The sequence below is a fragment of the Sceloporus occidentalis genome, unplaced genomic scaffold (genome assembly GCF_023333645.1).
Source record: "Sceloporus occidentalis isolate IW3139 unplaced genomic scaffold, rSceOcc1.0.p SCAF_1, whole genome shotgun sequence".
NCBI lineage: Eukaryota > Metazoa > Chordata > Lepidosauria > Squamata > Phrynosomatidae > Sceloporus > Sceloporus occidentalis.
In genome coordinates this window covers 278,405,595-278,419,792 of record NW_028316981.1, presented here as the reverse complement: position 1 = coordinate 278,419,792, position 14,198 = coordinate 278,405,595, and the positions used below count along the sequence as shown (strand labels likewise).

The 14,198-nt window shown below is 39.1% G+C and overlaps 1 protein-coding gene across 1 annotated transcript in view; it reads right to left on the bottom strand.

Annotated features, from left to right (window-relative positions):
- LOC149323949 (high affinity cAMP-specific and IBMX-insensitive 3',5'-cyclic phosphodiesterase 8B-like) overlaps window positions 1–14,198 on the bottom strand; it is a 72,174-nt gene that overhangs the window by 14,546 nt on the left and 43,430 nt on the right. Inside the window, exons 6-14 of the mRNA XM_089494518.1 lie at window positions 11,899–11,987; window positions 8,889–8,967; window positions 8,493–8,633; window positions 7,017–7,105; window positions 5,699–5,759; window positions 4,105–4,156; window positions 2,759–2,836; window positions 2,299–2,375; window positions 609–773 (exon numbers count right to left, since the gene is read on the bottom strand). Coding sequence (XP_089350644.1) covers window positions 609–773; window positions 2,299–2,375; window positions 2,759–2,836; window positions 4,105–4,156; window positions 5,699–5,759; window positions 7,017–7,105; window positions 8,493–8,633; window positions 8,889–8,967; window positions 11,899–11,987 — 831 coding nt within the window. The remainder of the gene's footprint in view (window positions 1–608; window positions 774–2,298; window positions 2,376–2,758; window positions 2,837–4,104; window positions 4,157–5,698; window positions 5,760–7,016; window positions 7,106–8,492; window positions 8,634–8,888; window positions 8,968–11,898; window positions 11,988–14,198) is intronic.

Sequence of the window (14,198 nt, the reverse complement as noted above, 5' to 3'; positions counted from 1 at the left end):
ATGAAGTATAGATTTTCAGCATGATATTTAGGACATATCACTATTTCCCATATTTAGGAATGCAAACACAGTAATCATCATTTGTGAATGTTGCATGTGTTTGTCATACTGTCTGGCATCAACATCCTCCTTATAGAATGATCTCCTCTGAGATCACTTGCAGCATGTGTTGGGATATTTTTGGCACCAGATAAAGACCTTTTTATTTTCCCAGATTTTTGGATGATGTTTTTTGGGAATTTTTAGATCCTGGAAGCAATTATATCCCCCCTGTAGTGGTTTTAGGTTGTTTTTCAAAATATAAAATTTATGCTGTTGCTTACAATTTTTGTATTGGTTGTGTTAATATTTATGAGGGTTGGCATTCTGTATTGTAGTCATGGATTCATAACCTAAAGTTATGGATTTGTAACTGCTTCGTACACAGTCTCACTGTGCTATACTGATCAAAAGAAGTCTGTTTAGCTGCTAAATGCAAGGATGGTGACATTTCCAGCCCCCTCCCACCACTGAGTGATGCTGTGAAAATCAGGAGGAAGATACCATTACAACTGTAGCACTGAATACTGTATGACACTGATTGGTTCATTTTACGTTTTCTTACTCACAGTCATCAGCCCTCCGACAAGATCACTAGTGTGAGGATCTTCATCTTTGGTACCTAGTTGAGGGGAATAAAGTTCTGTTGTCCGTAAGATTTCCAAAACCCTATCCAAGGCCTCTGCTACAGTTACAGGGCTGTTTTCTTGAGCTGAATTGATAATATTAATGACCTGCAGGGTTACAAATAAAAAGGAAGGTCAGATATAGCAAAGGCATTGCTACTTTGAAATCATCACATGTTTTTTTTAATGTGCATGATAGTATTAAGGAAGTAACATAGAAAAGAGCTGTCAACTGGATAAAGCAGTCTTGCTTCTTAAAAGACTGCATTAAAATATGTCTGCAAATTATTGACATTTCAATATAGATGCCTGCTTGAAGATGTATGAAATAAGAATATCATAGACTTAAATCTAGTGGGAGGCAGGAGCACTAGGATTTTTATTCTGCATGCAGACTTTCAAGCACAAGAAAGCTGCCTCTAGAGGGATTCATTGTCCTAAGGAGCAGATCTGTAGAATGGAAGGGGAGAGCAAACTTCTGCTGCTTCTGTTGGTAGAAGCAGTTTTCTCAATAGAAATGCAATTAATACTAGCCATATTTTAACTAGAAGCTACTTATTATTATAGAAAATAGCTTTCTAACTTTTTAAACCATTCCATATTCTAATTATAGCAAAATAACTACAAAACAAAAACAAATGTGTCCTTAATCTTCAAAACAACTGAGACCAATTTTCCTATATGATCAAAATTGGTCTCACTTACAAATCAACTCAAAGATTGGTTGATAATGGCTTAAGTCTGCAGTTACCAGCCTAAATTTCAGTTGTTAATCCCAGCTAGAGAAAATCCACTGAATGTGCTGTTGGGTGTTAGATCAACAATTGCATTGATCCAATGGGCCTAATTATTAGATAATTACTAGATATATAGATAACTACTCTAGAAGAACAATTGAATTTAGGTCATAGTCAGCATGGTGTAGCGGTTTGAATGTTGGAATATGACTTTGGAGACCAGGGTTTGAGTCCCAGCTCAGCCACGAAACCTACTGGGTGACCCACTTTAGGCAAGTAACACTCCCTCAATCTCATGGGAAGGCAATGACAAAACTCCTCTGAACACATCGTGCCAAGAAAACCCCATGATGTATACACTTTAAGGTTGTTGTCAGATACAACTTGAAGGCACACAACAACAAATGCAATGATTCGTGAAAATAAAGCACTAACTACTTTTGAAAAAAGACCTCTGGTCTATTTTAGATTGTAAGCCTAAGGTCAGGGAACTGTCTAATTGAAAATAATAATTGTAAGCCACTCTGATAGCCTTTATGGCTGAAGGGCGGGGTATAAATACCATAAATAAATAAATAAATTTCATATGGGTTTACAGGAACGTTTGGCTACATGATTGCCTACTAAATGAAGGTACATGTTTAGAGGCAATTAGGGACTTTTGAATGAATAAATAATGCTTGCTAGCATTCATGAATATAAAAAGCTACAAGTCAAACTTAAAATGGCTTTAACCTCTTTACTCCGATGTTCATAATCTTAGTGGGACACTGTGAAACATCCTGTGAAGAATCTCAGGATATGACAAGATATCCTTGATAAACCTTGCTGTACCGCTTTCTGGTAAATGACTGTTGGCATATACAAAATTACACCAGAACATTTTGGACTTTTACCTTTGTGATTGGGGCTTCTATTGTCATAGAGTGGATTCTTGCCATTGATGAATATCGATGATTCTGTAAACTTGAGGCTGCCAATCAAAATAAACATTTTGGCTTGTTAAACAAAGCCAAATAAAAATGTACCCTATCACATCTTATGGTTTTAGATTAATGAGCCCACATAACAAGTTATAGTCTTATGCTACAGGGGAATATAAAATTGTTTGCTTCTACTCAAAATAATTCCATTGTTAAATTATTCCGATTCCTCTTCTTGCTACTCTCAACAGTCAAGGTATTTGAAAGGTGAATGAAATAAACCCTGAAAGATAATTCAAATGCCCCTTACTCAATTCAACATTATAAAACATTGCTCCTACTGCTCATTTTAAGGCAGATCCCCATTTGTCAAAATATGCCAATCACTTATGACTTTAATAGTAGGAAAAATAGCCACAATTGGTTTTCTTACCATCACTGCTTCGAGAAGTTATTGATTTGACATCACTGGATTCTTTCCTCCTGTTCTTGCATCTGAAGGAGTGAGATTCTATAAATATTACAGGAAGGTGTTTTAAAAGTGGTCAGTATATATTTTCATAGCCACATTTGTCCCTTTGTAAAGAGTACGAATTTTAAATTGATTTTTTACATTTACAGATTGATTAAAACACTTCATGATCTTCAATCACCTTACCACAGTGGTCATATTGGTTGGGGTATTCTGGGAATTGTATTCCAAAAAATAACTTTTCCAGAACTGGATATAGCATATGGGCCAAATGGATTCTCAGTGACCATGCTGGCTGGGGGACTGAAGGAGCTATTGTCCCAAAAAATAACTTTCCCAAGCTCTGGCTTTAGCCATATTGAAGCTAATACAATGGACAGGTGCAAAGATGTATCTCCCGTAGCTTTAATAATTATTAATTTTCTTCTCTTGGAGAAAGAGAAATGTATTCCTTGACTTGTACAGCACAATGGTTGTGAACCAACATCAAGAGAACTATCATATAGTTTCATCCACATCAATATGATGTTTCCCTTCCTACACCAGCACAGGACTCACCTTCTTCCTGAACCCCCTGAATGGTAGAGAATGGATCATATTGGAGATATGTCTAGCTATGTTGACATCATCCTTCAGGATCTCTGGAAGACACTAAAAGGTCCCAGGGATGACTTTCTTGTTCTGCATTTGGCAACAGGCACATAGCCAGATGCCTGGCCACTAAATGGCCATGGAGTGTGAACCCTGCAGGAGGAAGATAAGTTCTGCAGGACCTTTGGTTGTGTGAGAGAATTCTTCACAACCACCAAAAATGTTCAATATGCAGATGTACTTTTTTAGCATGCACGTCACTAGCAGGAATTAAGTATGTGTGTACATATGTATGCATGTATTTGATTTATATTGTGCCTTTCTCTCAATGGGACTCAAAGTTCTGTCGTGTTCATTCGACTGGATTTGATCTTCAGCATCATACTCCCCCCAGTTGCTTGCCATGAAGTCTCCTCTCTTTGTTGGTCTGCTCAAATGATGCAGAAAAAAAATGGGAATGAAAAGCCTAACATAATGGTAAGTCTTCATATCTTCTGGGGACCATTGATAAAGTCTTCTCAATGGAAGCTGGTTATAGCTTGCCACTCTTTAGTTTCAAAGCTTTCAGACTTTGCAGAACAAGAAACCACTGCTAAATATGTGGGCTTCTTGACCACCCACCATTATATCAGCCATTCTCCAGTCTGAGAGCTGGACTACTACTGCATGATCAAATGATGTCAAATAAGGAAAGTGAAGAAAATGTATTTTCCAACCTGACTGAAACTGGTCTCCTGCACACTTTTCATCATGATGGGTCCTGTGTATCTGGTGTTATACGACAAAAAGAAAAGGAAAACAGACACATAAACATCCTAGACCTTAATGTAGAGCAAAACAGAAAGGAGACTGGAATTTTTGGTTGCTCTCTTGAGTGATTTATGACAGATCAGCAAGGTCTTTCAATTCAACAATAGCCAAGCTTCACTATCACAGTTCCTAAACTGAAATAAAATTTCTTGCTTTCACCTCATTCTGCAATTATATGCCTGCCATCTTGTGCTACTATTTTTCAATCAGCTTTGGTTGGTGGACTTTGGTAGATTAGTGATAACAATGTAGATCCTGCATGCTGAAAGTCTGCTTACCTGCCTCCATCTTAACATATACATAAATTTATTATATTGCATTAATTGTGCATATCCTTACACCTCTAGTAGCAGCTGTAAACGATTTAGCAGAGGGGACTTATGGTCTGAGCAGATAGGGTGCTCAAAGTGGAAAGTAAGATGTCTCCCTTCCCACTCAGACCATGAACCACTGATACAGTTAGTTCTCTGTATGGATAAAGATGGGGCTACTTTTCGATTTTTGCTAGAGAATGTGTCCTGTGTCATTTCAAAGAGCAACCCACTAGCAAAAGCTGTCCCAGCATAGAATAGCGTGAACATCCCTTTTCCTTGTGAAATGTCCCCTTCAAAACATATACAAAGTTTTGGGAAGTAAAATAAAAATGGCAGGCATTGAATTAAAATCCATCTTTGAAATACTTGTCTATCACCTTAACTTGATTCATTAAGTTACTTCTTGACAGTTGAACTTTTAAAGACAGCTTGATGTAACATATTTTAAGGAGATTACTACACATGGCTTTTAAACCACAATTACACCAGGGGAAAAAAGCAGCTTTGGCTTATTGCACGACATACTTATTACACCACAACGCCTCCAACCCATAGCTGCTCTGTCCCCAACACATCCGTTTTTATTGATGGGATAATCCATCAATGACCTCTCAGCTGCACAAGCCCCAAGTGCAAAATGTCGCTGCTGGGACAGTTGCATGGTTAGTTGTCATGTGGTGCACATGTCCCCTTCTCCCCTGTCCCCCTTGCTATTCCCAAGCAGCCTAATTCCTTGAGGCTTTCCCCCCCCCCCTCTATTTTTTTTAAAAAATCTCAGAATCTCAGAATAACAGAGTTCTGGAAGTGTGTGAAATAAAAGGGGGGTGGTGGTGGGGTGGGGTGGTGGTGTTAAAATTTAAAAACAACAACTGAAAGGTATGCTGGATAGGGCATAAGGCAGTGAAGCAGGGATAAGGGAGAGTTGGGAAGAGAGCACAATGACGGGGGCAGCCCCCATCTTGTGAATGAGAAGAAGTGCAGTGACGGCTGCTCTGAAAGAGGTATGTTGCCTTTTTCCTTTCTTCTTCTTCTTCTTCTTCTTCTTTTTTACTAATGTGACTGCAGCGAGAACTGGACTTCTGCAGTAAAACCTTAACCATTATGTAATACTCAAACAATGTTAAGAAAAACAGTTGCTAATACAAGGGTGACAAGCAGGTTATGTATTACAAGGGGAACAGCATACCTGTCTGTTGCTATCATTGGTACAGCACAGTTTCTTGATTGACACAAAATGTCGGATTTTCCTACCAATATAAAAAAAAATAATCTGCCTTATTACATACTATAATTATATAACTAAAGGTAAAGGTAGTCCCTTGACATGAATGCCTAGTCACAACTGATTGTAGGGGGCAGTGACCAGCATGACTGCACTGAACGTTGTTACCTTCCCACCAAAGCGGTACCTATTTATCTACTTGCATTTGCATGCTTTTGAACTGCTAGGTTGGCAGAAGCTGCGACTAGTGGCAGGAGCTCATCCCATCATGCAGCACTCAGGCCTCAAACTTCCAACCTTCTGATCTTCCGATCATCAGAACTGGCGTCTTAGCCACTAAGCCACCACATCCCTCCAATATGTTATGTGACATATAACTATAATATTTATTTATATTTATATAAATATTATATAACTTACATAATATAATATAATATAATTATAATATATTATATAATATTAGAAATATACGTATTGATATTTAAATTAATATATTGCCAGTCATTTATAAAGCAAAAAAAGTTTTAAGCAGTTTATTACAAATCCTGTAATTATTATTAGCTGTTTATAAGAATTAACTGAGGAGCATTCCGCATCAAGCTATATCTAACTTTGAATTTCATAATTGCCAGTGGAATCCTATGTGAGTACAGTAGTACTAAAAATACACCACTGTTGTTGATTTTCCTTTTCATAATTTTTCTCTAGTCTAAAGAGCCATGAAATGCTATCTGCAAACTGAGGCTCTATACAGACTGGCCAGAAAGGCCGGCCTGTGGGTGGAGTCAGGGTTTAGCGTCTTGATGCCCTGACACTGCCCCCAGGGCATCATGATGCTGCACGCTGTTCCAGATGGCGTGCAGCATCATAGTGCGCTGCATCCAGATTATGCAGCGCCAAAGGGGTGCCATACAGCCACATGTCGTGGCTATAGCACCCTTTGGAGGGTGCCCTCCAGAGGCTGGATCGGGGCGGTTGTCACGGCCTCGATCCAGCCAGGAAAGGGGTGGTCTGTATAGCCCCTGAGATAAATCAAATTGCACTGAATACCAAGAAGTGTTCACTTATATTCAATTCAATAGCACATTAATAGCATTCAAGGAATTAATGATGATTCTTCCAAATTCAAATGAATACCAAAAAGGTGTTTGAGAACAATACATATGCATATACCCAACTGCATAAGTATATCAATGCAGAACCAGATTCTATCTATTTATAGATGCGTGTATAACAGAGAAACTTATTAAAATATAGTTCATTTTTCAGTTAATACACTTACCCTCCTTGGCCAGCGACGGGTGTTATTTTTACATGCTGCTGAATACTATCTCCTGATTTTCTTCGTGCATAATAAACTCCTTGCCACTCCTGAATAAGTCAAGTGAAAGCAATATTCAGGAATTTCCTTTTTTAAAATAATGCATTTTGTGACAGTAGAGACATTTAATGTGGGGGAATCATGGGTATATTTCATTTCTAGAAATGGGACTCTTCACTGTTCATCTTTCAGAATTCTGAAACTGACCACTTAAATCTCTCTTCCCCTTCATGGCCCTGATAGAGAGATAATCTGCACAAAAGAATTGTCATGCATGGAATAATTCCACCTGTAGTACTAAAACCATGGTACAAGATTTATCCTAGAGATGTGATTGCCATCCTTACCTTACCAAAAGGCCTTTTGATAGCACACAGTTATAGCACTATGATCCCACTTTAACTACTATGGTTGCATTGTGTGGAATCTTTGTCATTTATAGTTACAGAAGAACTAGATCTCTCTGGCTGAGAATTCTAAATGGCCCTCCCTAAACAGCAGTCCCAGGATTTTCATATGATGCTACTATGGGTGTTAAAGGGGAATCACAGCATTGTATTTGTGTAATGTGAAAGAGCTGAAAATATGGAGAGCTCATTTAGGTGCACAGATGGACTGACTGACAAATGGGTGCCTACCAAGTCTGACTTTGGAGGTAGTAAAGAAATGACACTGCCTAGTGCAAGCACTGATACCAACTGATGTGTTAGCACTACTCTCTGGCTTTGGTGATTCAGCAGATGTGAAAACAAAGGGACTGCACTGTCCAGGAAAGAGGCATTTCTGCATAGAGGCCATATCATGCTTATGAGTGTAATAAAGGGAGGGTCAGCCTATCATCCTTGTAACACAGCAACTCTCAAGTTAAGGATCATGAAACAGGGCTTAGAGCAGGAATGGGGAAACTTTAGTTCTTTATATGTTGCTGAACTGCAAGTCCCAGCACACCTGACCTGACTATTCTATCTGAAGCTGATAAGAGCTGGAGTCCAACAACATCTTTGGGACCACATTTTCCTGGGACAAATCTCTCTAGAAACACCCTAGGGTAAGAGAGCATAACTATAAACATCTATCTTTCCCCAAAGGAATTGAAGACATAGTGACCTGTATTCTCCAACAAAGTTAAAGTTACAAGGAGTTCTGTTCTTTACTTGTTATATACAGTCGCCCCTCCTAACTCACAGATCTCAGATCCGCAACCATGAAAATCCGCAGAGGAGCAACCTCCGCTATTTTTAATGGGGTGCACCCTCACACACACACACGAGCCCCATTCCACCCTATGAGGCTGGAATATGGACGAGCCTCCATTTTCGCAGTGGGAAATGAGGGGGGGAAGGTCGAGAGAGTAAACTGAGAGGAATGATTTTGAACATTAATAGAAACAGAGCAGAATAATTCAAGGCTGCAGGTGGATTTTATCTTGTCACCTACTTTTCCTCTTTTGATGCATGTGTTGATTGTGTCAAGCAGGTCTGCACGGTTTTTGTCACTTTTTGGAAGCTCAGTCAGCTCCTTTCCTATTAGTTCTCCCTTCTGGTAGCCCATCATCCGTTCAAAGGCTGGGTTAACATACTGCAGGGCAAAGAAAAAACATGAGCAACTAAGGTATGGTAAGCTTCAACTTTAAAATGCATGCAACTCATGTGGATTCAGCAGCCAGCATACACATTTCATTGCCCTCATTGACAAAAAATTAAAAAGTGCAAGAACCTATTAAAACTCTGCTCACATAGACCTCATAAACCAAATGGTGGTTTATTTTCATTAATAGATATGAATACACCGTTATTAACAGATAGGAATAAACTGTTAATGTTATAGCCATACCTGAATTATATGGTCTTCGCTAGTTATTTCTATGGCTTCATGACAGTGTTCTAGTGCTGTGAATACCGAATTACAAGCCCTGCAATTAGCAAATGAGTATACAGTATTAACTTCTGTAAATACAGGAAAGGGTAACATGAAGGCGTGAATATCACACACACACACACACACACACACACACACACACACACAAGGAAACATGGAACGCTTGCTATAAAAACATGTTTCTTTTAAAAAGTTATTCAATCAATCAATACAATTTATTGAGTAGCCCAAGGGCCATTTCAAAATACTAGTAACATAATAAAAAGCAGTATCACACATCTATATATAAAATGTAAATATTGTGCACTAGGTGCAATAAATCTCCATACAATATAAATACATATGCATAACCTAAGCGTGCACCAGGACCAGAACATGCACTACTTGTATACAGCTTATATATATCTAAAAGATATACAATATGTGCTAAAGGATATACTAATAAACAGATAAAATAAAATGGTTAACAATTAAACAGTAATATGTAAGATAGTTACCATAGGAAGTAAAGCAGAATTAAAATTGGAATTGAAATGGGAGGCAGAAGTAACATAAAATAACCGTCGACGTACGTCAAATCTGTTCATCCCCCTTACAATTAACACCAATCATTCCTACATATCTAGATCTCAACAGCGATGCTTTATGAAGGAACCGAGCTGTGGCAATAGAGATTTTTGATTCTTGTCCACTCATAAAGTATGATGTTCTGATGTGGGTATCCCAGAATATTGTTCGTTTAATATAGGGATGAAGATATTGATCCCTTTCTACTTGGTACAAATTACATCTAAACAAAATGTGTGCTAGATCCTCAATTTCATGATCCCCACAAATACAAATTCGTTCGTTTTAAGGGATACCCTGGAATCTTCCATGTCTTACCATGGTATCAAGTTGGTCGAATCTTGCTCGGGTAAATGCCTCTCTGAGATGTTTAGGGATCTGTATTTTTAGATAAGATGGCATTTGAAAGGACTGTTTGTATTGGCTCAACCATTTTAAATTGCCTACCCTACTGAGTGTGGCTATGTCTTCTTGAGCCGCAATGTCCAAAATTCTCTGTCTTGCACCCTTTCTTGCTTGATTATTCATAGTACAAGTTACAGGGAGGCCACAACTCTTTATAAAGTTTAACAGTTGCCTGGACCATGAAGATTGTAATTGAGAGTGCAACTGTTCTAATAAGCATAATCTAGGGAGTCTGTTTGGCTCCATTTCATTAATTTTACACCAGTAATTGAACACTCTGATTTTAGCTTGAGAGCAGATAGAATAAATTTCTAATTCCGCTCTTACAGCAGCTGCTGAGGTCCTTTTATCTACTCCTAGGATACTTCTCAGATGTTTCTTCTAAAAAGTTATTGATTTAATGTATTTCCGATATAATGCTATATGGAGTTTATAGAACTCCAAAATAAACTGCCAAATTCTATTTAAATGGAAACAGCTACCTACATCTGAGGAAGATGAGTGAAAAACATGGGTCCTATGTAATTCAATGGCCCACAATGTTTTCTTATGGCCTAGTACAAACCACCGCTTTGCGGCTGCCTGGGACCAATTCTAGGGTTCCAGAGTGCACAGCATCCGCACGCTCCAGAACCCTAGAACATATGGACGGTGCCATTTTTACATGGCACCATCCATATGGGCGCGCGTGCATGATGCAAGCATGGCGCTGTGTTTGCATCTCCGGGTGCTGTGCTTCTGTCATGGACACACCACAGTACACCAATGGTGCACTGATGACGACGTCCCCATGTGCCAAGAAGAACCCGTTTTTTTCTGGGTTCTTTTTTGTCCAGAGGGATGCAGCGCAGTTTGACTGCTGCAGCGTCCCTCCAGAGGAAAACTGCGTGTCTCTATTAGCCTTCACTGATGGTGTGCCAGTCAAAGGAGCTGACCAGCAATGAGGAATGATGGTAGATGTAGCCCAATCCTTCTGGGAGGGGACATCAGATTGTGGAAAGTCACTGTATACAGTTCGTTAATTAATATGATCATATTAGTTTTTCTCGTGGCTGGATCAATATTTATGGAGAGAGAAGTTTGTAAGATGTACTCACAAGGTGAAAGTAAACGAAAACTAGACTTATATATTTATTCTGCCTTTAAGGGTACATCTACATTGTAAAAAATAATGCAGTTTGACACCATTTTAAGTTTGTAGTTCTATCCTCTAGAATCCTAAGATCTGTAGTTTTACAAGGTCTTTCGCCATCTCTGCCAAAGAGTGCTGGTGTCTCACAAAACTACAAATCCCATGATTATGTAGGATGGAGCCATGGCAGTTAAAGTAGTGTCAAACAATGTTATTACTACAGTATAGATACAGCATCATTTTCCCCTAGAAATGTTTCTTCTGGCTATTTTAAATTTTCCCCTCACCACAATCAGATATAAGATTGCTTGATAGAAAAATGCTTAGGAGAAGGATTAGCAAATAAAGTACAGGTTAAGTAATACTCCCCTGTAAGTCTTCCCTCCTCAATTCCCCCATTCTTGTTAAAATGGCAAGTCTTAATTTGAGAATATACTTTTGCTGAGATCCCCAGAATTATTATTCAATACAAAATGTTTCATCGAGGTGAGAAATATTCTGATCAGGAAAAACTAGAGTGCCAACAGAAGAATGAATTGGACATTACAGTATGAATGAGGCATTGTAGTAGAAGCAAAAACTGCGGGAGAGAAACAGTTGATTCCCCGTGGAAAGCCTTCACATGACTCTGACTCCTACAAGACAGCTAATTATTTACTCACACTCTCTGAATCGTGGAATTAGGCTTATTTGGGCAATAACAGATATAAACTTTCAGTTTAAAATCTCTGAAAAGCATATTAGACTTAGGTCAACACACAGGTAATAGAGTGAAATTATGCCTGATCCATGAAGCCAATTACCCAATACACTATTATAAATCTGGCACTACCATCAAGGAGATGAAATTTTTCCACATACCGTAGTTTGAACTGTGATCGTACTTCACTGTGTTCTATCTGAATCAGTTCATTGTAACAAGCAACAATACTGCTGTTCTCCAAAAATCGCTGGGGGGGGGGGAGGGGGGAAAATAACAAAACAACATAGACACAGTCAAAAAATGGACCCAAAAAACCTGAGTCAACTTATCCACGGGTCAATGTAAGTACTGTACTTTAACTCTTATAAAAAAAGGAACTGTCCCCTAGTGAAAGGCAAGAGTGTAATCTGTCCTGGGAGCACTGACCTCTCTCTACTCTCTCATCCATTCAGTCTTTAGTGTGAACTCATACAGTTATGTCTGCTGGAATTTTGTAAGTTTTTCAATAGTGTTTGCCTTTGCTTAGTTCCTTTGTTACATGCTCCTAAGTCTTACCCTCAACTTAGCCACTGGTTATGGCAAAATCCATAATTTTGGCCCCCAAACCTGCCCTCGACTTATGCATAAGGTTGACTTATAGTTGAGTATATACAGTAAATTTAAATTGCATTAAAGCCTAAAACAACTGCTTTCACTGTGAAAATGGTTGTATATCATGTGTTCCAACAGCACAGGAAGTGAGGTGGGTATACTTCAATAGAAGTATAGTGTCTAGATCAAGGGAAGTAATAGTGCCACTATATTCTGCTCTGGTCAGGCCCCACCTGGAATATTGTGTCCAGTTCTGGGCGCCACAATTCAAAAAGGACATTGAGAAACTGGTGCATGTCCAAAGGAGGGCAACTAAAATGGTGAAAGGTCTGGAAACCATGCCCTATGAGGAACGCCTTAGGGAGCTGGGTATGTTTAGCCTGGAGAAAAGAAGGTTAAGAGGTGATATGATAGCCCTGTTTAAATATTTGAAGGGATGTCATATTGAGGAGGGAGCAAGCTTGTTTTCTGCTGCTCCAGAGACTAGGACCCGGAGCAATGGATGCAAGCTGCAGGAAAAGAGATTCCACCTCAACATTAGGAGGAACTTCTTGACAGTAAGGGCTGTTCGACAGTGGAACACACTTCCTCGGAGTGTAGTGGAGTCTCCCTCCTTGGAGGTCTTCAAACGGAGGCTGGATGGCCATCTGTCGGGGATGCTTTGATCTGGATTTCCTGCATGGCAGGGGGTTGGACTGGATGGCCCTTGCAGTCTCTTCCAACTCTATGATTCTATGGTATGGATTTTTTTTGCTAGTGTGGATCCAGCTAAAGTCTTTCTATATGCACGTAGCAGGTCAAAAATCTCTATCATGACTCAACGTAACAAAAGTACCTAATTCTGAAATCAATTATTTATAAATAGTCTTAATTAAAGATTGTAGAGAAAATCCTAATCCTCTCCCTGGCTATGAGATTAAAATCCTTGCAAGGTCTCTAACAATGCTGAGTGCAGACTGGGAAATAGAAGGAAAGAAGAATTCATACAACACTAGACTCAAAATAAGCATGGTTGCATAGTATCCATTTGGTTCTCATTTGTGATTATAGCCTTATGCCAGTAAAATGGCTAATTGCAGCCTATATCTGAAAAAGAAAATCCTCTTTTTAAGTGCAGACACAGACTTTGATGGCGTGCCCAACAGATGATACTTTCTGATGTTATTTGCCCTACAGAAAAACAAACAGTTCTGAGGTCAGCAAACAAACCTTTGAAGGAACTTCAAAGGCTCATGCTGCAGGAAAGACAACAGGAAGACTACGTCATGCAGTCCCACACCCCCCACAAGGTATTAGTTCTAACTTCATTTTCAGGGGTTTGCTTATTTTAAACAATCCCCATTGACAGATTTTAAAATATTGAGTATTTGAACAACTTTTCAACACTAAAGGAGGGAGAGAAGAATGATCTGTTGGGGATGCTTTGATTGAGATTCCTGCATGGCAGGGGGTTGGACTGGATGGCCCTTGTGGTCTCTTCCAACTCTATGATTCTATGATCTGCTCCACCAGTGTATTCCATGGGAAACCAGCAGCAGAAGACAGTTTAAAAGAATGTAGTTTGACATCACTCAACTGTCATGGCTCTATCCTATGGCATCTTGGGATTTGTAGTTTGTTATGGCACCAGAACACTGTGACAGAGAAGACCAAATACTTCATAAAATTACAAATCCCAGGATTCCAGTGCATGGAGCCATGGCAGCTAAAGTGGTGCAGAACTGCATTAATTGTGCAGTGTAAATACAGCCATTCTTCAGTATACTTAACTAGGTAGCTGACACAGAATACTGGATTTAGTGAGAAAGTGGAGTGGGTAGGTGGGAGTAAACCTAACTCCCTGTGCATTTCCATCCTGCTGGCAACA